The 24250-nt window shown below is 41.4% G+C and overlaps 1 protein-coding gene across 4 annotated transcripts in view; it reads right to left on the bottom strand.

The window, feature by feature from the left end:
• The window catches only part of CCDC85A (coiled-coil domain containing 85A), a 193037-nt gene that overhangs the window by 75289 nt on the left and 93498 nt on the right, over nucleotides 1–24250 (bottom strand). The window contains exon 3 of one of the 4 annotated variants that reach the window (XM_073339347.2): nucleotides 2860–3148. The exons of the other annotated variants lie outside the window; for them this stretch is intronic. Within the exon in view, the coding sequence (XP_073195448.1) occupies nucleotides 3129–3148 (20 nt within the window). The 3' untranslated portion in view covers nucleotides 2860–3128. Of the gene's footprint in view, nucleotides 1–2859; nucleotides 3149–24250 lie in introns of those variants that run through there. 4 annotated transcript variants of the gene reach the window in all.

Here is a 24250-nt window from a genome sequence, read left to right as displayed (position 1 = left end):
TGCTCTGCCTCCAGCTCCCTGGGCTGCTTCTTTAGCCCCTCTGGCTCTGGTTGCTGCAGCTCTGCTCCCAGCACTGACCTGCTTCCTGGGCTGCTTTTCTGGCCTCTCTGGCTCTAGTTGCTGCAGCTCTCCTCCCAGGGCAAGTTTGCTCTCTCTGGGCTGTGCCTCTGGCTTTGGGGCTGCAGCTCTGCTCCCAGGACAGGGTCTGCTCTCTCTGGGCTGCTTTTCTGGTCCCTCTGGATCTGGCACAGCTCTGCACCCCAGCTTAGCTTGGGCCCCTGCTTTCTCCTTAGCTCGGCCCCACTCTGTCTGAACCAGGCAAATCTACCTCACACAGAGGACGGGACCCCCCCGGCCTCCCGACTCCCTGATTAGCCTGCTTGCACTGTCATTCAGGCTGACCTGGAGCACTGGCCTCTCCCCATTGTTCCTGGGGGCTGTCAGTCTCAGGGTCCTGATTCCGCATCGACCCTTCCCCCTTTTTAGTACTGGGAGCTAGCCAACCAAAACACCCCCACTGAATGTTAGTAAGGGGGCAACAGTCCCCTTACACAGGGACACTTTCAAAGTTCATTGTCCCCTTATGTAAGTGCTCCTCTTCTCAAAATTTGTTTCTCAGTTTAAAAACACTTCTGTTTTGGGAAATAATACTGCCCCTTCCACATGTGGATAACAAAAGGTCAAGGTGCTCCCTTGTGCTGCACAGTGCAAAGGGAATAAAGGACAAACTAACAGCCCCAAAAGCAAGGAAAGAAGGTGATAACATCACATTTTGCCATTTGGGGAATGTCCAGAAGCCACTCCAGACTAACACCATGTGGCTAGGTGTCCTTGGACTGAAGTGGGGCTTTGGGGCTAGAGAGAGGAAGAGCTCCTGCATGACAGACTTCTCTCCCGCCAACACCTTCAGAGACCCAACCATAAATCTATGATGTATCTCACTGCTTCCTCCCACATCAAAGGAAGAAGTAATGCATCGACACAGAGTTCACCTCACTAAATCCTACATGGAAGGGAGCCATTTAGGCCAAATATTTTAGACACCATAACTTAAACATGAATGACCTAAACATTTCTTAACCTTTTTATACCTGGAACTGGCTTGTTGCCTTCCTAAACTGTCACAGAGATCTTAGGGACTGGTGCCGGTTCATAGACCGGTCATTGAGAAAACACTGGTCTAAGGAACACTTGACTGCTCCAGCCCTACACAATAAAATAGTTCAAACAATGGTCCAGTCATAAATAAACCATGATGGGAATCTGCACGGACAGGTTTATTAATATGCAGTGACAGCAGAGAGGTGCCAAATTGGTTTTGATTAGTTAATTTGAATTATTTAGTGCGGGCAGGTGTGAGAAACAGCATCTCTCCTCTGAGTATAGAAAGTTCTGTGTTCTTTGTTTTCTTGCTTGTTTCTGTTTTAGAAAACCATAAGAGCTCTACAAATTACAGCTATAGTGAAACCAGTGATTGAAACAACGTGATGATGTCTATTGAACAGACCAACGGGACTGTTTCTTGATTAAGGACTTGGATTGGGCTGAAGTAGCTTCTTTGGATATACCAGAGTGGCTCTACACTAAGGAGAGTAAGGTTTGCTCACACTACCCACTGAGCCTCTCCCCCCAGCTACTCAATCTGGGGGCTGTAATGAGTTCTGGGCCTTGCTGAACCATTAACTATTGTGTTCTTCATTTATTTTAATGTGATTGCCTAAGAAATCTTAAATACCATCATGTAAAACAAGCAGAAATGTGTTTATTGTAATGTGTCCTCCACTCAAACACATTTTGTCAATAAATACTACAGGCAAATATTGTCTCACTCCAGGAAAAGCAGCGCTTGCAAGATTTTTTAGTATCTGTTTTCCAAGAATGCACTGATTAGGGCTCTCATAATATACAATAAAAATGATTAAATGTAAACACTACTAACACAGGATAAATGTTTTATACAGTTATATATATAGATATAGCTCTGCCACATTACATATACTGAAATACTCTGTGTTTCTTTCCCCCAATAGATCATCTGCAGCTAGTGTGATGAAAGTTTCTCTGTTGAACTTTTGACCCACTACTGCTAAAGTTCCTACTGATTTCAATAGGAACAGAGTTAGACTAACACTGAGCAATTTTGAAAACCTTGCCCTTTATGTGGATATAGTTCTTACCAAACCAAAATTATAGCACAAAATGTAAATTGCTTAAGAATTTTAATTCTTTTAGGACAAATTTTGCAGGTCTTTCACTTTGAAGCCATTAAAGACAGGAAACTCAAAACAGGCAACAGGACTGCGAATTAATAGAGATTCATGCCTATTTTTCTTGTTAGAACTGGACATTATGTATAATGTTTTAGTATTAATCTTGCCCTCAATACAGTACACTTCAGCTCAATATTATTAGGGAGAAGGTAACTGCATATTGTGGCAGAGTACATTCAGTAACATGTAAAATTAAAGTAACATCAATAATGTAATAATTAAGAAATGATTAATAGAAATTTTAAATAAATAAGTTTCTTTAGAAAATACTTTAATCATGTATCAATTATTTTAAAATACTTAACAGATGAGATTATAGCAGATACAAAGCACCTATAGAAAGCAATTTAAACACATGTCCACAATGTGATCCAACACAATTGATATTAATGCATTTACAGAAGTGACTATTAAAAAGCCACTATTTATCCAGAGTTTCCACATCACAGCATCTGATATACTCCAGGTATTTTCCTGAGAATAGGATATATCATGGTCATGTGGTGTGCTAACTCTGGGTAAATGTTTTTACAATTTTATTTATAGCAATTTTATTTATAATTAATTAATAAGCCCAGATTTTGCCACTTTTACTCATGCTAAGCAGTACCTTCTGACCTGATTCTGTAAGTAAACCAAAGTGGATTTCAGCGGTGCTTTGTATGGGTACAGAGAACCAACTATCTGTGCAGGATTGGCACCTTTCTGCTCAAGTAGTCCCGCTGATTTCAGTGATATTCCTCTCAAAGTAAGTTTCTATTCAACATGAGTAAGGGCATCAGAATCTGGCCCTAAGTACCTAAGCATGTAGAGGAGGCATATTCCATGAGTCCAGGTCAATTGAAATATCAGTGCATCTTATTCAAAAAGATATGATACTGAAATACAAAAAAATACATCAAGGTCAAATTACTGCATCTCGTAAGGGACAAATTCACTGCTGGTGTAACATCACTAAAATCAAATAAACTAGTGCATCTTATTACTGTATGGAATGGTTGACCACTATATGCTGGCTAGCATATGTATATATTATATTGATAATATCTACTGGCCACACCCTATATATGTTAGTATGCATTCAGCACAAATAGCATTAAGCACAAATAGTATAGCAGTTCTAAATTGGCCTGTACCTTTACTACAATCCTGTTCTCTTATGCGAAATATCCCATAAAACCTTTAAGTAAGCTTTGGCATAAGCAAACAGGAAACTTGTCAAAATCAAGATACATTTGTTCTATGTCTTAGTACAAGCTATGGCAGTACCTCCATGGATCAGTACCTGAAATGTTAGTATCCAAAACAAAGATAAGGAAAGAACAGAACACCAAGTTAGGGAACTGGGACAAACAGGTTGGATTTTAGTTACATGTCAAGAGATGTGTGTGATGTTCCCCTCTAGTGTTATCCAGACTGGTGATCTGCTAGGTCACTCAAATCCTTGACTCTGGGAGCCAGCCTTACCCTGCTCTGCTGTGAGAACCCCCATTCCTGGGCTGTTCACATACAGCCTCTGGCATGTATGCTGCTCCTTGGATTGTGCAACTGAATGATACTAGCCAAAATCTCTGGTCCCAGACACAACCCTAGGAACCTCCATCTTGCAGTGTCCAGTTATGCACTGGACACTAAGCTTATATGAGTTCGTCAATTTAACAAAGAAATTGATATGTACCAGGCTTCTTATTCCAAGGAGAGTCTCTGAGATGCTTCAAACCAAACGCACTGCTCCAGGAATAATAAACAAACAAATTTATTAACTACAAAGATAGATTTTAAGTGATTATAAGTCAAAGCACAACAAATCAGATTTGGTCAAACGAAATAAAAGCAAAATGCATTTTTCTAAGCTGATCTTAACACTTTCAGTGCCTTTACAAACTTAGATGCTTCTCACCACAGGCTGGCTGGTTGCTCTTCAGCCAGGCTCTCCCCTTTGATCAGCGCTTCAGTCACTTGGTGGTGATATCTGTAGATGGAGGTGGAAGAGAGAGGAAGAGCATGGCAAACGTCTCTCCCTTTTATCATGTTATTTCTTCCCTCTTGGCTTTGCCTCCCCCCTTCAGGGTCAGGTGATCATTACCTCATCGTAGTCCCAAACTGACCAAAGGAATGGGGGTGACTCACTCGAGAGTCAAACAGATCCTTTGTTGCTGCCTAGGCCAGTGTCCTTTGTTCCTGAGAGGCTGGGCTGGATTTGTCCCATACATGCCCTGATGAGGTATGAACTGCCTCTCTGCTCTTGGAGAGTTTTGCCTGGGCCTGTTTTAAGCTATGAGGACACATTTTCAGCCTCATAACTATATACATGAAATTACAACCTATAACATTACCATAACAACAATTACTATGACATCACTATAACAACATTACTCAGTGCCTCATGAGCCTTTTGAAGACACACAACTTTGCATTGGATACCACACAATCATTTTATAAGGGTGAACATGGCGGTGCTGGGTGTTCCCCTTAGGTACAGAGTGTCACAATGTGTAACTAGTAAAACCATCATATAAATAATAACAGCTGAAATTTATAACTTGGGGAACACACCTCCTGTATAAGGTGAATGTAACATTGCTGCAAAAGAGGCTTCCTGGAGATTGGTATTGTGTAGAATCTTTGTCCTGTAACTATATTATTATTGGCTTAGAGCAATAAACCTGACTAAAATTGGTTATTTGGCCTCTTGAGTATGTTTCATACCAAACCAAACTGTGGTCAAGTAATTGACTATGCAATTTATCAACACAATTCACACTGCACTCACAGGCTTGCTTTCAGGCAGACAACAGTTCTAAAAACCTATTAATTAATGATTACCAAATTACTTCTTACAGGAGCTGCCATTAAAAAGTAAACATTTACACAAGTGAAATACCAGTTATTTTCCATTCTAGATATATTGAAATACCTGCAGTTACACTAGGTAAATACTGACTTTTCAACAGCAACTACTGTAAATGCATTTTTATATTATTACAGAACGTGTCATGGAACTGATTAAACTGGCCCAATGCATCTAACTGAAGCCAGCTATAGGCCCTGATCTTTCAAATAGCACTTGTACTCCAGCAGAATCCCACTGACTTCAGTGGGACTGATCATAGTGTACCTTGTAGAACTGGGGCTATGGTCTGAAGAACAAGGAGACATAAATTAATTTCTGTCTGTGATTCCCCTGATTTCAGCAGCAATCTGTTTTGAGGCATATCAGTTACCATATGTTCAAATAACCCTGTGCTTATGCATAATGGGATGAACTGACTTTTTCATTTTAATCCATCTTAGTCTCGTTTTCATTTCCCTTCCAGATAGTGTAATAATGGGGAGAGAGGAAAAGAAAATCATTCCTGTATGTCCTCTTTCAAAAGTGTACACTATCCAGTGTGTGTGGATGGAATTCTAAAATGTACCTCATATTATTGATTTGATAGAACATAAGAGCTCTTCCAAACCTTCAAAGACTATCCTGTAAATGTAAATTTTATGAACTTTTTATCCCATGTATGGTGACAGCAGCTATAATGGCTTCTTTGTTTTTCAATATACATATTTAGAGTTTGCTTTAAATGGGAAATAGTCATCTGAAGGACCATGACATCTCCGCAACTACTGCCCATGAGAACTGAATGCTAACAATGCTTATGTCATTTTTGCTAGAGGAAAACAATTGCTGAATATACATAGTAGCTACTTTTTAAAATGAAAATAAAGTTTGTGTTTCTGCAGAGCACTCAATATAGCTGGACATTCTGAAGGTACATAGGCACTTCCAGTGGCCTTCATTGGTTAGTGGAACTGGAGGCTATCAGGAGCTAGACTGTGCCTGGCTGGTGCATGGATGTGCAAGGGGGTAAGTGCTAAATGTTTTTCCTTCCTGCAGCACAATCATGACTCCCCGGAGACAAACTGAGCAAAACAAGAGAAGCCAAACACTCATGGAGGAATGTGTGAAGAGTACGGTCCTTTCACATAATAATTGTGTTATAAAATTATAAAGCCCAATTATTGTCTGACAGGACCATATATACAGTGCCTAAGCTCTGTTCTGATGTGAGTATATTATAAATTTAAAAATGCTTATACGGTAAACATCACTCATTAAAGGTTCACAAAATATATGGACTAATAAGTAGTCTTGACACATGCATAGTGCAAGTTCCCACATACTATTCTGCCAATGCACTAGATAATCCTTACTTGCATCAGTCCTTCCCCTGTAGTCTAACACAAACTGAAGATTGTTTAGCACTTTATTGAACTGCAGAGTGGTTTTAGGATGTGCATAACTGGAAATTAGGAAAAAATTCAATTTACTCATAAGTATGAGAATATAAATGTGCATATAGGTCAAAGTCAAGTGCACCAACAACCCCTTAATAAATTAACATTAGTAGCTATAAGCAATGTTATTAACATATAACATTAATGAGGCATGTAAATATCCAGCTGTTAAAATGGAAAACCTGTGATGATGATTTGGAATAATTTAATGCTGCAGTTTGCTTCTGGAAATGTTACTTTCATGTTAAATTAAATGCAAATACAATTCTATTAAAAACCAGAAGTCCCTAGCTTAGTACATTCTGTATGTATTACTGAGGCAGGCACACAAGCCCAAGTTTGACGAGATAACTGGCTCTGTGGATGAGGGGAAAGCGGTGGACGTGTTGTTCCTTGATTTTAGCAAAGCTTTTGACATGGTCTCCCACAGTATTCTTGCCAGCAAGTTAAAGAAGTATGGGCTGGATGAATGGACTATAAGGTGGACAAAGTTGGCTAAATTGTCGGGCTCAACGGGTAGTGATCAATGGCTCCATGTCTAGTTGGCAGCTGGTACCAAGCGGAGTGCCCCAAGGGTCGGTCCTCGGGCCAGTTTTGTTCAATATCTTCATAAATGATCTGGAGAATGGTGTGGATTGCACCCTCAGCAAGTTTGCAGATGACACTAAACTGGGAGGAGAGATAGATACGGTGAGGGTAGGGAAAGGATACAAAGGGCTCTAGACAAATTAGAGGATTGGGCCAAAAGAAATCTGATGAGGTTCAACAAGGTCAAGTGCAGAGTCCTGCACTTAAGACGGAAGAATCCCATGCACCGCTACAGACTAGGGACCAAATATGAGTTAACAGTGTGCCCTTGTTGCCAAGAAGGCCAATGGCATTTTGGGATGTATAAGTAGGGGCATTGCCAGCAGATCGAGGGACGTTATCATTCCCCTCTATTCGACATTGGTGAGGCCTCATCTGGAGTCCTGTGTCCAGTTTTGGGCCCCACACTACGAGAAGGATGTGGAAAAATTGGAAAGAGTCCAGCAGAGGGCAACAAAAATGATTAGGGGACTGGAACACATGACTTATGAGGAGAGGCTGAGGGAACTGGCATTATTCAGTCTGCGGAAGAGAAGAATGAGGGGGGATTTGATAGCTGCTTTCAACTACCTGAAAGGGGGTTCCAAAGAGGATGGATCTAGACTGTTCTCAGTGGTAGCTGATGGCAGAAGAAGGAGTAATGGTCTCAATTTGCAGTGGGGGAGGTTTAGGTTGGATATTAGGAAAAACTTTTTCACTCGGAGGGTGGTGAAGCACTGGAATGTGTTACCTAGGGAGGTGGTGGAATCTCCTTCTTTAGATATTTTTAAGGTCAGGCTTGACAAAGCCCTGTCTGGAATGATTTAGTTGGGGATTTGTCCTGCTTTGAGCAGGGGGTTAGACTAGATGACCTCCTGAGGTCCCTTTCAACCCTGATATTCTATGATTCTATGAAGTTTAACTTATTTTACATTAAGGGGACTGACTAACTTACCTTATATCAATAATCCCTATACAGATTCATTTGGAATATCAATGGGAATGAACATTCTGACAATGAGTAATCAGCGTTAAAATGAGCTAACTGACTCATTACTGTGTGGCAAGCTCATATTCTCTACAAAATAAGACTTCATGGAACATCTAGGCACTAACACTACCCAGAAAGTACAAGAATCTCTATATGTGAAATTGGTCACTGGTAAAACACTGAGCTTGGTTAAAAAAAAAAGTGCCACAGTTGATGATGGAACTGTAGATTTCTACATTATATAAAAATTTCAATTCACAAGGTTAAGAGTTGTTTCATTCTCCACCTACTGCAAAGCACAAAAATCTGAGCTTCACATAAAACACTTCTGCATGAATTTTAGTGCACTAATGTACTCAAAATGTATCCTTGTTCAGATCATTATTATTCACTATCAGTGGCTCTAAAAGTATTTAAATATCCAACTGGCTTTGGCTGAAAGACTATGAAAGAAAAAGTTAAGGAAGGGCTATCTGAGCAGTGCAGGCAAATCTGATGAGTCATGCTCACCATATGTAAAAGCATGGAGCCTTTGATGCAGAATTTGAGTAATATAGCTAAATACCACCCTGGTTGTATATTTATTTTGTGCACCTCTGCACAGAACTCAAGTACCTAAGGACTGATGTAAACATCAATATACTGACATAAGCATCAATATAAAGTTCCCTCTTTAGTCCTTCTAGTATAAAAGGAAGTCATAATTAGCAATGAGTTAACTTAAATGGTTGAAAGTTAAGGTTTGGGTTTGAATAAGAATCCTTAAGAACAAACGTTTATCTGAAACATCTCCAAACTAAGCAAACGTTGAGTCTGTAAAATTAAGGTGAAAATTTCAAGAGAACAGGCTCCTTCCCAAGATTTTTATCACTTACATTTGTGAGCCCCGCTGCAAAAAAAGTATCTAAAAATGAGGTCGGTGGAAGTTTGCTGCCAAAATTTTAAAAAACAGCTGCTGATTCTGGGCGCATCTGTCTTTCAGTGCCCACGCTAAGCCATCTTGAACAGCCAAGCACTGAGGAACCCAAAATCAGAGGCAACTTTTGAAGACGTTGGCTTTTTTCTTTTCTGAACCAATTTTGTCACAGCAACCAATTTTTTGATTAATCATCTGACCAGACAAGGAGCATGTTTTCTGCCTCTGTAGCTTTGTGTGGGATTTTCTCTTTTAAATCAAGCTGAACTGAGCCTTAAATGAAAGTTACCTGCTAACAGGAACTGCTTTTTTGAGGATGAGTGCTTACATCTGCAATGTCTATGCCATCTCCTACTACACATAAAGAAGCATTTAGAGCCTTACAAACCACTGTATACAAACAATATACTTCATTCAGGTTGAATCAGTGCTATGTTTTCCTTTAGAAAGTAATAATAGGTTATTACCTCCCCAATATGTAAGTTAAGAAACTTTTTTGGAAAAAAGAATCTTAAGATCTGATCCAAAGCCCTTGGAAATCAACGAGTGTCTTTCCATTAACTTCAGTGGGCTTTGGATCATGCCCTTCATTTTCTCCTTAATCACATCAACAAATTTGAAAAATCCCTCAGAGAAATTCCTGCAGTTGTTTTAAAATGTCTAATCCAGGAGGACCAAAATTTAATGAGTTTCTAAATTTACATTTTTAGAAGTAAAAAAAAAAAAAGTGACCTAATATCTATTTAACAACAGCTTTCTGTTTTTGATATTTTTAGACTCTGATTTCTTGCAGTGAAATAGTCCTGTCAGAGACATTGTGTAGAGCTGAGTGAGATGACAGAAGGAATTAATTATTTTTGTTGCAACATGAAAATATTGCTTTTTGCATTTTTCATGCTCCCAAGTGGGAGTTCCACAGAATATACATGTTGTGGCCTCATGAATCTCCAAAAGGAGGACTGTGTGGGGACAGTTTAACTCACTGCACTGCAACTCTGGATTCTGCTCTCTTGAAAGCTGACAACAGTGTTCAAATTCAGGACTTGCTTAAGTGGGCACAACCCCATTGATTAAAATTGTGTTATGGTTTCTGATTCCATCAGTGAATTTAGCCCAAGAGTGAGAGGGCTAAGAGTGAGAGAGAGTTTCTTGCAGTTTTGATAGTTGCTAATCTTGATCACTACCACAGAAAAAAGTGTTGTTTGTAGCTTCTTCCCAACGTTAACCAAAGTAGTGGCCCTACTGAGCAAGAGCTATCATATCAAACAATGCTAAGGCAATACATATCACTTTGATTTAAGAATCTCTTTCACCCCAGAAACAGATTTCAAAAAAATCACATTGCATCAAACAGACTTATGAACCATAATATCCTATTGTCTCCAAGCCAATGTAATTTGTCTGGGGAAATCTGACCGAATCAGAATTTTTGATCCTTGTAAAAGCAGATGAACAGTGAAACCCTGTAAACTGGATATGAAACTGAAATTTAACACATATGATCCATATCACTGGAACAGAAAAAAATGCAAAATGCTCTCTATCAATGGCCACTTAATGGCATAAAAATTGTTTGCCTACCTCAAGTAAATTAATGAACTCACCCCACCACCAGAACAGAAAGCTTAGATGAAAGAATCCATCACCCCCAAGCAAGTACTGCAGTCAAAGAACCAGACCCTCCTCATAGTCTGCCAGTCACAGTAGGATGCTGTTCAATTTCCCAAAGGCAACATGTTATGTTTAGAGCTAGTTGGGAACTTATCAAACAATTTTTTCTTTGGAAAGTGTCAATTCATCAAAATAATTTCTCTGGTCTAGGATTGAATTTCTGGTCAAAACCAGAGAGACAGTCCACTCCAACCCAGAATAGCAGATAGCCCAGTGGTTAGAACACTCACGTGGGATACTCAGGTTTTAAAAGGATCCTTTGGTGATTATTAATTTTAAGATGGATTCACAATTTCACATCATCCAATGGCTTACACAGCTGAATACAGCTAGACATGCCTCATCATAGCAGCTTCTTTTACCTGATAGTTCTTGAAGTGGAAGTGATTTTCTCTTCACGTGATATTCCTTATAAAACGTTTCCCCCCATTCGTATTTAAGAAAACTGCATCTTTCTGCATTGACCATTTTGTGACATATCACATTCACATCCTTTTATATCAGTCACTTTGTATTAACATTTATATGCATTTTCATAGAGACAAGCAATGTATCCCAAGTATAGCATTCCATTTAGTTGATTTAGCTATTCATTTCATTCTGGCAACAAGATTGAGCTATTCTCTACATACTATTCTGTCAAAGTGCTATTTTCCTTAAGACTTTATTTGGGTGAAGGGAAAATCTGCTACATTAGCTGAAAAACATTTACTGCCTCCATTAAGCAGGGTAAATTTGTAATAAAAAATATTTTATTTGTAAATTATATTAATGCTGATAATTACAACCCTGTAGTGTATGTATGTGTTCTTTCTCCCATACATACCACAGCAGTTTCAGCTATGAAATAGTAATGGTGGAATGCATTCTAGGATGATCTAAGGTTCATTAAGCCTGACTTCACAGCCTGTATCAACACTATAAGGAATAATTTATTCAGAGGGAAACACACATGACTCTTAAAGAGCCTGATTCTTTCTAGCCCTTTTGTAAGTAACAGTGGGAAGCAAAGGTGACTGTCTCAGTGGGGTTGTCCAGGAGCTCTGGGAGGTATTTTGCCTTCCTTGAGACAGAATGCTCCCTAGTGCTCCTCCTGGACTCACATTACTTCCAACACAGTGTATAAATGCTACAGGAAATCCAGATCAGACTTCAGGAGATTACAGCATATGCATTAGAGCTCAGAGCTCCCCAAAGCACATTAAATTATTTAAAAAATTAGCACCCTACATTGCCAGAAATAGTCAAAGGCCACAATCCTCACTGAGGACCAAAAAAAGACAAAAAGACAAAAATTCCCACCCCACGCACATACCAGTATGATGTTTCTAGGCCCCTTCTAAAATTAGAATAATTTTACAAAATTGAATTGCCTCTGAACTGAAACTGTCTTATCCAATTACCCCCTAAATCTACCTCCCCTGTCACAAAACTGTCCTCTGGCAGAGAACCACCCATAAAAAATATTCAGGTGATTTATTTCTGCTCCACCTGGTGAGGGGGTTGAGAGTTAAATTTGGGTTTACAACAGAAAGATAACCACAACCTTAACTATGGAGAGACACACTGACAAATACCACTTGGAGTTGTCACAGATCTGGTTGAGCTCCTCATGCTGGACACTCAGACTTCTGTGAGAGGATCCAAACACTGAATCCCACATGCCCTTAGCTTGCTAGAACTGGCCAGAGTTTATACACTCTTTCTGAGCTGGGCCTCGAGGCATTCATTCCAGGTGCAGGTGTAACGCCAACAGACCCTGGTCATCAGCAAGCAGGATCAAACCTGGGATCTCTGGAGCTTAGTGCATGAGCCTCTACAGCATGAGCTAAAAACTAACCAGCTGTTAGCTAAGGCTGTAGAGCAGACTCATTAATCTCTCTCTAAGTGGTTTTGGTGCCACTAGATGGGACAGAACACCACACCCAGGAGGTGTGTGGGTTACACAGGCACCCCTCTTGGCAGTGGGGACCCTACAGTATAACTACCAAGACACTGAAACTAGTCCCATCTATCCCAAGCCTCCCCAAAAGCTCTTGTATATTCCTCAGAATCCCACCAAACACATGGGCTTCGCAGTTTATAGTTTACCTCTTCAGAGGCACATGACAATGAAAGTAAATAGACAGAGGCTTAGCAAAAGGTTTCTGACTGAATTACTCCTAAGAGATAAGGCACAATCATGTACATAACAATGATCACCCTGAACACAATGCCCCTCACTCTAGCTCACCTTTTCTCTTATGAGGGACAGACAGACAGACAGGATTCCCTCCACCTGTAGCCAGACAGCCAGCCCCCCGCCCTCAGACCAGCATTGCTGGAAACACAGGAGGAAGCCGGAACAGGGCACTTAACATATATTCCAGCACAGCCTTTGAAGCTGTGAAAGCACAGGTGTGCTGCTACAATGTGCCTCTGGGAACAGATAGGATGATTAAGCTCACAGCAGGCAGAGGCCCTGTGACAGACATGGCTCTTAGCCCCTACTAAATAGCGTGATGCACACACACACCAACATCCTAGGTGGGAAAATATTTACCCTGATAAAAGAAATGTCCAGTAGTTGACACTTATTGTTTCTGTCCCTTGCAAGTGTAAACTACTCTTGCGAAAGCTGGCGTCACCCAGACAGACCAGCCTCAATTTGGCATAAGAAAGGAGAAAGAGAATAAAGGAGTACAGAGGTATAAGTAGGGGACCTACAGCACCATGATTTTTGGAGTGCTTTTTACTATCTATCTGCTGGTCAGATAAGTGACAGCCTCCCAAGGCTTCTGCAGCTAAGAGGGTCCCTACGCCTTGTCCCTTATTCGTCCTTCCGCGGAATTGAGTGACCGATCCTGGCTTGGCACCGCTGGAATGGAGAGATGCAAGGAGGGTAAGAAGCACCCACACCTGATCTCCTATCTTTAGTGTACACATATTTTGAAATAGAGCTCTATACTTTGTTTTCTTTCTTTGGGATTGTGGCTTCAGTTTTGTAACTTGTTTGTGTGTGTAACATCTCTACATTTAAATAAGTAGGCACTAGCAATTTTGTAACCACATGATTAGAATCTAGCTTAATAAATTTTGGTAACCATTTGTGCATAAGCCTGACTTGTTTTCTCTGGTTTACTGTAAAGCAGCCGACACAATTAAAGAACCTCAGCCGTTTTGGCTATAAAGCCTGGCCATTAGGTGGGAGTACTAAGAGCCTAGCGTTGAGTTGTGCCGCCTCCACGGGGCAAACTCTTGGGGCACCTGTCAGTCAATCCTGGCTGCCCGCTGCGAAGGAGCTCTGAGCTCTAGCAGTTAAAGTCACGGGTGTGGAGAGGCTCTTAGTGCTGCCATTGGGGCACCTGTCAGTCAGTATTGACTGCCCGCTGCGAAGGAGCTCTGAGCTCTAGCAGTTAAAGTCACGGGTGGTTAGGACCTTGGGACATCCGTCAGCCTAGCCCGGGCTGCCCGCCGCGAAGGGACAGTGCGTCCTAGCGGTTAAAGTCATGGATGGTATAAACGGGCATAGCTGGCACCTCACCAAACATCCTTGGCCGTCGGCTAACAGAAATTGGCGTCACGAACAGGATTGTGATATAGGCTGCACTACAGTAACACAATGAAACCAGTCATGATAAACACCACAGAATTCCCTGAGCTAGAGAAAAGTTTGACCCAAGAGGGATGGGGAAATCACTCTAGCTCACCTTTTCCCTTATGAGGGACAGACAGACAGACAGGATTCCCTCCACCCCAGATCAGGCCCCTGCAACAACTTTCATCAGCTTGAACAGGTGAAAATAACCAAAAACCCAGAGTAGGGCAGCTACTGCCCTTTTATAACCTTCCAGTCTCCTCCCTCATATGACGTCCTGATCAGTCTCAACAGGTGAGAACTGACCCTTGCCAAGCAACTTCATTGTCAGGCAACCTCTCCCCTAAGAAACCAATTTTCCAAGATAGAAGTCAGCTTTTTGTCTAAGGTGCTTCTATTTGAATAGAGGATCATCAAGGTTTAACTACTGTTAGTCCTGTGCCACTACCCCTTGGAACTCCAGTCCAATATGGCGATAAGAGCACAACAGAGAATGCAAACAAACCCCCCAATCAAAATGGAGCATGCAGTCTGACACAGATCCATATAAAGAGTCCCCAATATTAAACAGAATTCATAAGTTGTACATAGATACCCCAGATCATCACAGGAGTCTTATACAATCTTCTGCTTCCAGATAGGATGACCAAATAGTAAGTGTGAAAAATCAGAACATAATTTTTTTTTTGGGGGGGGGGGGGAGCAGGAGGGCATAGTTCATAGAATTATAAAATAATAGAATAGCAGGGTTGGAAGGAACCTCAGGAGGACATCTAGTCCAACCCCCTGCTCAAGCAGGACCAACACCAACTAAATCAACCCAGACAGGGCTTTGTCAAGCCAGGCCTTAAAAAAACCTCTAAGGAAGGAGATTCCACCACCTCCCTAGGTAACACATTCCAGTGCTTCACCACCCTCTGAGTGAAAAAGTTTTTCATAATATCCAACCTAAACCTCCCCCACTGCAACTTGAGACCATTACTCCTTCTTCTGTCATCTGCTATCACTGACAACAGTCTAGATCCATCCTCTTTGGAACCCCCCTTCAGGGAGTTGAAAGCAGCTATCAAATCCCCCCTCATTCTTCCCTTCTGCAGACTAAATAATCTCAGTTCCCTCAGCCTCTCCTCATAAGTGACATGCTCCAGCCCCCTAATCATTTTTGTTGCCCTCTGCTGGACTCTTTCCAATTTGTCCACATCCTTCTTGTAGTGTGGAGACCAAAACTGGACACAGTACACCAGATGAGGCCTCACCAATGCCAAATAAAGGGGAATAATCACGTCCCTTGGTCTGCCGGCAATGCTTATACTTATACAGCCCAAAATGCCGTTAGCCTTCTTGGCAACAAGGGCACACTGTTGACTCATATCCAGCTTCTCGTCCACTGTAACCTCTAGGGTCCCTTTCTGCAGAACTGCTGCCTAGCCAGTTGGTCCCTAGTCTGTAGCAGTGCATGGGATTCTTCCATCCTAAGTGCAGGACTCTGCACTTGTCCTTGTTGAACCTCATCAAATTTCTTTTGGCCCAATCCTCCAATTTGTCTAGATCCCTCTGTATCCTATCCCTACCCTCGAGCATATCTACCTCTCCTCCGAGTTTAGTGTCATCTGCAAACTTGCTGAGGGTGCAATGAACACCAGATGTTGAAGAAAACCGGCCCCAGGACCGACTCTTGGGGCACTCCACTTAATACCGGCTGCCAACTAGACATGGAGTCATTGATCACTACCCGTTGAGCTCGATGATCTAGCCAGCTTTCTATCCATCTTATCGTCCATTCATCCAGCCCATACTTCTTTAACTTGCTGGCAAGAATACAGTGGGACACCATATTAAAAGCTTTGCTAAAGTCAAGGAATAACATGCCCATTAGACAAAGCCCATAATATTGGGATGTTTGGTCACCTTACCTCCAGCGGAGATGAACAGTGGCACATGCCAGCACACATTTTCATCTCAGTAAATGGACATTTACTAGAGTTATGCCTTGGGCGTTAAATAAGAATATGCCTGTGAGGCTAGAATGCCATCCCCTGTATTAATTAAACCATGGAGAAGGTTCTTGAAGGTCCTAAGAGTTTTTTTCTAGTGAGAGATAAGGTTGGGGTTAATTTATTGTTTGACGTTCTCTGTTTATACACAGAACCATCAATGGAAAGTATTTGCCCACAACAGGTATATCAATGTATCTGTTTTCTGTTTTGAGGTACCACAATGAGGGGTTAGGCGGGGGAATGCTTCTGGAAACAATGTCTGACTGATACTAACATCATTCCCAGATAGTAATTTTAGGCATAATGAGAATTCAGAGAACCCAGGGCTGTAGCAGGTCTTGGAGAATGCCAATAGATTCAGGTTTAATTTTTATTAGCCACGTTTCAGGTTGTTTAATAATGGATAGGATATTGCACATCATAAATGAAAGAGATAAAAGTTATAAGAACTTGCCTTCCACATGATTTGTTTATAATGCTGCACATTTGTACTTTAAAGGTGCGAGCAATGCTTTCTGTACAGGCTTTATCAACCTGAGGATAGTAATATCCCAGACTTTTACCTAGAGTTCATTACATTTCTAGCAAGATGACAAATAACAATGAACATCGAGCTTTCATTTTTCCAGCCAAGAATTTAAATCCCTCCTGAAGACCTATTTCCACAGCACCTACAAGAAACTAGCTGAAAAAGTCATCTACTTATCTTCTTTTCTCTGTGGTGAACTGCAGGGACTAAACCTGGGAACAACTGCAGGGCAGGGAAAGAGGAAAGGCAAGAGCTGATTATGGAGGAAGAACGGGAATTTAGTGTATTTAACTTTTAAAATATATACAAAATTAGAATCCATAACAAACGTGTAACTAATATGACATGCACTTATCATCTCCCTGACCACTTTGCTTGTCTGCTGTATACCTCTCCACTGCCCTTCTTCTGTCTCTGTCTTTTAAACTGTGCATTGTTCAGGGCAGAGACTATGTCTTCCATTGTGTTTGGCAAGTGCCTGGCACATTCTGAGCACTGCTAAAATTTAGCTAATAATAATACATCCCATTATCCATAGGGAACTCCAACAAGGCATCTATGAGCAAGAAGCAACAGCAAAGGCAAAAGGTCAGAGAGACACACACAGAGGATGGCAGAGGAGCAATAGCCAGTGCAGCAGAAAATGACACAATGTGACATCTGAGTAATTTAGTTTTCACCATTCCTCAGCATGTTTGGATATTGCTCTCAGGCTCTGACCTTCAGTAAGTTGTGACTATAGCAGAAAAATAGTTCAGGCCAGGGTTCCATAGCACATACATCAAGAGGACATACCTGGAAGTCATCATATAATTTGATTTGCAACCAACATAAAATAGCCACAACTAAAGTTATGTCCTCACTCCATCTAGTGCCAGTCCGAATCCCAGAGGAATCCTGGCTTTTGTAACAGCTGTAATCTTTTCAATGTGCATGCAGAGGGCCAAATTCTGCCCTCAGTCACGCTTCAAGACAATAGGCCAACCCCGTCTCTGGGGTAAGGCCACTGAAGTCAGTGGAGATACCCTATGGGTGAATTTGTCCCAATACGGTTGCACAGGTCATACCGAGAACAGATTTTGGCCCATAATGGTATTTTTAAAAATAACCAAATTAATATATTTACTTTAATAACAATAAACATTTTTGCCTGCTATTCACTGTCTGGGCAGAACTCTAATGGGTTTAAAAGGAAATCTCAATGCCAAATTCAGCATGGCAATCTGGTAGAATAGGTACAGAACAGGTGTAAATCACTTAGTAAAATAGGATAAGTGGTAATACTGGAACTTTCCCTGTTTAGCTGGGGTGGGGGGATTCTTTACCTCCTGGTAGTAGCTTATTCTACTACACCCCTCTGGCACCTGAGACTTACATCACATTGTTTTTCATGCACACTGAATGCCAAATCGGTGCACACTATCCTACTTTACCATTTACATCTGTTTTATAACCAACTTATGGCTGACATGAAATGTCAACCACCATTTGTTTGGCTGCTCAATCTGACTCCCTGAATGCAGCTTCTGCGAAGCCACTCCAGGCTAAGTACTCACTAGGTTCCCAATTGGTCTTTATTTTAGAAGTTTGAAGTACTTGAAGCTGCCCACTTCAGCCCTAATTAACAACATTCTCAAGTGCTGTTATTTTTCTCCTCACAGCTGCCAGATGGAGCAGTGCAGATTACTCTCTGCCTCATCATTTGAGTGTATATTTTTTTTAAAAGCATCTGTTGCCATAGTGTACTTCTTCCTTCCCCTTTGATCTCAGCACATTTACCCCGTTTGATCCTAACACATAATAACCAAGTGTAATGAATGCTGCCTTCCTTCTGAGTTTCAGATACTACTACTGGGCCATTTCACTGTTTTCGTTATGTGCTTATTTTTATTAAAAATATTTCTCATAACAATTAACTAACAGGCCAGTGTAGCAGGTCGGTCTGAAACACAGCTGGCCTAGTGGTCAGGCTGTAGCTCCACAGTTCTTTTCAATCTCTCTGTCATGGAGGGCCTCAGCTCCCCTTCCTTTTCCTGCAGGGTTCTGTCATGACAGAGGGAGGATGGGAGCAAGGTAGGAGACCCGGGCCCTCCCACTCCACTGGGTCCAGAACCAGGCCCTAAAAGAGTATTTCAGTGCCCGGACCACTTGTTGGTCCACCCTTTTAGAGAACTGTGTAATGAATTGTGTTACTCAAACATACAGCTAACAGAATGTTACTAACCATTAGGAAAGGGATAGATAATAAATCAGAAAATACCATAATGACACTACATACATCCATGGTATGTCCACACTTTGAATGCTGTGTGCAGTATTCATCACCCCATCTTATAAAAAATATATTAGAAATGGAAAAGGTAAAAAGAAGGGCAATACAAATTGTTAGGGACATGGAACAGCTTCCATATGGGGAGAAATTAAAAAGACTGGGACTGTTCAGCTTGGAAAAGAGACAACTAAGGAGTGTATGATACAGGTCTATAAAGTCATGAAAAGGTGGAGAGAAAGTGAATAAAGAAGGGTTATTTACCCCTTCACATAACACAAGACTTAGGGGTCACCTGATGAAATTAATAGCAATTAAGTTTATAAAACACAAAAAGAAATTCTTCACACAACACTCAGTCAACCTGTGGAACTTCTTGTCATGGGATATTGTGAAGGCCAAAAGTATAACTGGGATCAAAAAAATAATTAGATATTTTCATGGAGGATCAGTGGCTATTAGCCAAGATGGTCAGGGACACATCTGGTTGGGTGTCACTAAACTACCATCTACCAGAAGCTAGGACTGGATGACAGGGGATGGATCACTCAATAATTGCTGTGTTCTGTTCATTCCCTTTGAAGCATCTGGCACTGGCCACTGTCAGAAGACTGGATACTGGGATAGATGGACCAATAATCTGACCCAGTATGGCTGTTCTTATATACTGAATGTTAGAAAAATTAATATTATTTATAGTACTATAAGAAAATATAATGGAATGTTTGCTTTTTTATGCCTCTCTGCTGCTGCAGCATTTCAGAACTTAGCAGAAACAGCTTCAGGGCTGCGTACTATAGGCAACTGGTCTGTGTATCTGAACTATAAAATAGCACGGTGAAGCAGAGTGTCAAGAGGAAGTTGTTAGCTCCAGGTATATTTCCCTCCCTCTCAACAAGACAAGCTAAAAAGTAAAAACCCAAGGATACATAAATAGACCAATAAGAATAAACAACTGCTGTAAGACAAGAACAACTGGATGGAGCCAGTGGGGTTGATAGCAGAGAAGAGATGGGTTGGAAATCAGACAGATAAAAGTAAGTTTTAGCAGGATAGGGAAAAATGAGAAGGTTACTCACCTTGCAGTAACTGAGGTTCTTCGAGATGTGTGTCCCTGTGGGTGCTCCACTCCAGGTGATGGCGCATCCCAGCGCCGTTGATCAGAGATCTTTGGTAGCAGTGCCTGGTTGGGATGCACGCGCTCAACTGCTGTCTTGCAGCCTTATTAGAGTCTGCCTAAGCATGCGTGTCCCACACCCCCCTCAGTTCCTTTTCTACTGTACAGATGGAGCACCTACAGGGACACGCATCTCGAAGAACCTCAGTTCCTGCAAGGTGAGTAACCTTCTCTTCTTCTTTGAGTGCTGTCCCTGTGGGTGCTCCACTCCAGGTGAATGTGAAGCAGTACCCACTATGGCTGGTGGGACTTTGGGGTTGTGGCAGTGACAACTGTAGACAGTACTGTGTGGCCTACTATGGTGTCTGCCGTAGTATCCTGTGTGATAGCGTAATGTTTGGCAAATGTGTGGTCAGATGTCCATGTGGCCACCTTGCAGATGTCAGTAATAGGTACGTTATGGAGGAAGGCAACAGATGTTGACATCGCCCACATTGTGATCCACTTGGAAAGGCGTTGCTTAGAGATAACCGCACCCTTCGATCTCTTGGTAGTGGAGACAAATAGCCAAGGGGATTTACGAAATGGTTTAGTCCTGTCTAGATAAAAGACAGTTGCCTGTCTGATGTCGAGGGTATGTAGTGCCACTTCGTGCGGAGTCTTATGAGGTTTGGGATAGAATGCAGGTAAGTATATTGGTTGGTTAAGGTGGAAGGTTGACACCACCTTAGGGAGAAATTTAGGGTGGGGTCGCAAGGTAACTTTGTCTTTAGAGAAGGTTGTGTACAGAGGGTAGGCCATCAGAGCTCTTATTTCCCCTGCTCTTCTTGCTGATGTTATGGCAACCAAGAAAGCTACCTTCATAGACATGTGGAGAAGGGATGAGGTAGCTAAGGGCTCAAAGGGATGTTTCATAAGACCACGAAGAACTAGGTTGAGATTCCAGGCAGCTCCCAGTGATAATAGCATTGTCTTTAAAACATACATCATAAGAACTAAAAGAAACTGTTTAAGCCTAAATTGAAGTGAATTTCATTTGTCATCCAGAAACCCCAAGCTATACTCCCTGCTGGATCTCTTCCTACTGGGCAGGAGCACCTCTATTTGGGGCGTGGTCACAGGCTGTAGCAGTTTAGCCTGCCAGCGGATAACGTTCCACTCCTCTGGCCTCTCCTTGGTTCCCAGCTCTAAAGGGTGAAGGGTCCTGATCACTGCTGGCCTCACAAGTACTGCTGTTGCTCTTCCCACAGCTCCAGGCATCTGCCTCACTTCCTGGCACATCCTGTAGCTCCTTTCCCCCTCTCCTCACCTGGGCTGCCAGTGCCCTTTTAAACTGTCCCTCCACCTGCAGCATGCCCTGCAGCTGCTCTGGGGTGGGGGCTACCCCACCCAGTACTGCTCCAGGGCTTGCTCTGGTTTAGCTTGGGGTCTGTAAATCCCATCACAGTCAGATTGTTAACAGATGCTGTCATAAATATAAAGGGACGGGTAAACACCTTTAAAACCTCTCCTGGCCAGAGGAAAAACCCTTTCACCTGTAAAGGGTTAAGAAGCTAGGATAACCTCACTGGCACCTGACCAAAATGACCAATGAGGAGCCAAGATACTTTCAAAAGCTGGAGGGAGAGAGAAACAAAGCATTGGTCTGTGTGATGCTTTTGCCAGAGACAGAACAGGAATGGAGCCTTAGAACTTAGTAGGTAAGCTAGCTAGATATGTGTTAGATTATGATTTCTTTAAATGGCTGAGAAAATAAGCTGTGCTGAATAGAATGGATATTCCTGTCTTTTTGTAACTTAAGGTTTTGCCTAGAGGGATTCTGTATGTTTTGAATCTAATTACCCTGTAAGGTATTTACCATCCTGATTTTACAGAGGTGATTCTTTTTTACTGTTTCTTCTATTAAAATTCTTCTTGTAAGAACTGAATGTTTTTTTCATTGTTCTTAAGATCCAAGGGTTTGGGTCTGTGGTCACCTATGCAAATTGGTGAGGAGTTTTATCAAACCTTCCCCAGGAAGTGGGGTGTAAGGGTTGGGAGAATTTTGGGGGGAAAGACGTTTCCAAACAACGCTTTCTCAAAAATAAACCCGGTCAGACGTTTGGTGGTGGCAGTGGAAGTCCAAGGACAAAAGGTAAAATAGTTTGTACCTTGGGGAAGTTTTAACCTAAGCTGGTAAAAGTATGCTTAGGAGGTTTTCATGCAGGTCCCCACATCTGTACCCTAGAGTTCAGAGTGGAGAAGTAACCTTGACAGCTGCATACAAAAATAAGTGCACACTTTCAGGAGTCTGGTCTTATGTTTTTCTGTAGATGGATCCTACAAAAAAAATTCCAGCACCCCTTAAGTTTGGGGACATCTATACAGTGATGCTAACATTGCTGCAGCTGTCCATAGACACTAAAAGAGTAACATTTAGCACTTATGACTGACAATCAAACTGCTTCAGGAACATAGGAACTGCCAGACTGGATCAGACCCAAGATCCTTCTAGTCCAGAATCCCATCTCCAACAGTGGCCAGAAGCAGATGCTTCAATGGAAAGTGTGAAAACCCTGCAGTAGACAGATGTTGGATAATCTGCCTCCCTCCATAGATCTGCTCCTGATCCTTAATACTTAGAGACTGGCTTATTTATATAAAAGCGTTACAATATTCTCCCATTCTAACATCTTGCTAGCTTTTTTTTGCCACATTGAGCAGCGTTCTTCACTGAGTTATCTACAGTAATATCCAGGTATTACCAAAGTTGATGTAGTAAATTTATAACCCTATAAGGTATATAAGTAGTTTACATTTTTCTCCCAATATTCATTATTTTGTATTTATCAACCCTGAATTTCATTTGCCATAATGTTGCCCATTCATCTAGCTTGGGTAGGTCTCTCTGAAGTGCCTCTCCCCCTTCTAGATTATTAATAAATGTATTAAATAACACGAGACCTAGTACAGAATCTTGAGGCACCTGCTGTTGACCTTTTGCCATGATAAAATTGACCATTTAATCCTACACTTTGCTTTCTGTCTCCTAGCCAGTTTTTGATCCAAGCCAATACTCTGCCTCTCACATCATTAGTTTATTCAATAGCCTCCTCTGCAGGACCTTTTGGAAGTCCAAATAAATTATGTCAACCAGTGCTCTTTTATCCACTACTTTATTAACACATTTAGAGAACTATAAGAGATTAGTGAGACATAGTTTTACTTTGTATAAAACTTGCATTATCTCATGATCTTCCAGGAGTTTTGTTGTTTTATTTCTAATTAGTGTTTCAACCAATGGGCCAGGTGCAAACCAATGGGCCAAGTGCAGATGTAAAGCATACTGGTTTATAATTCCCAAATCAACCCTAGAAACTTTTTTAAGTCTAGAAACAATATTTGCTACTCTCCGGTTCTCTGGAACATTTAGATGAGTGATTGGATATCTGTATTAGTAATTAAGCCTCTTCATATTTCTCCTAGATATACCACCTGTGCCTGGTGACTTATTCCTTTTGAAATTATCAATTCTCTCCTGTACTACTTCTTCTGACACTTCAGTTTCCAAGAGTAACTCATCTTTATTATCAGAAAAGTGCAGGTCTTCAGCAGGTATCTCCCCAACATCCTCTGTGGTGAAGACTGATGCAAAGAAATTGTTTAGTTTCTCGGTCATGTCCTTGCCTTCCTTAATTATTCCGTAGCCTCTGAAGATTCCAGTGGGCCCACAGGTGGAACTTCTAATTTCCTTCTTACATATTGCCCACTATAATTTATGCTCTTGCTTCACTAGGTCAGATTTCCAAATTTTGAAGGATTACTGCTTGGCTTGAATTGCCTCTCAACTTTTGCCATTTAGCCATATTGATTTACTCCTTGCCTTCATTGTTCCCTTTTTGTTCAGCATTACACATGCTTTGTGAGACTCTATTATTGTTTCCTCAAGTACTATCCATGCCACTTCTACGGATATTACTTCCCTTACTTTTAACTTTAGGGCCTATTAGACTAGCCTCATTAAAATGAAATCTCCTTTTCTGAAGTTTAGTCAATTGTCACCTTTTTGGTTCCCTA

The sequence above is a fragment of the Lepidochelys kempii genome, chromosome 3 (genome assembly GCF_965140285.1).
Source record: "Lepidochelys kempii isolate rLepKem1 chromosome 3, rLepKem1.hap1, whole genome shotgun sequence".
NCBI classification, from domain to species: Eukaryota; Metazoa; Chordata; order Testudines; family Cheloniidae; genus Lepidochelys; species Lepidochelys kempii.
The sequence above is the reverse complement of the archived record's forward strand: the minus strand, read 5'-3'. Positions and strand labels throughout refer to the sequence as shown.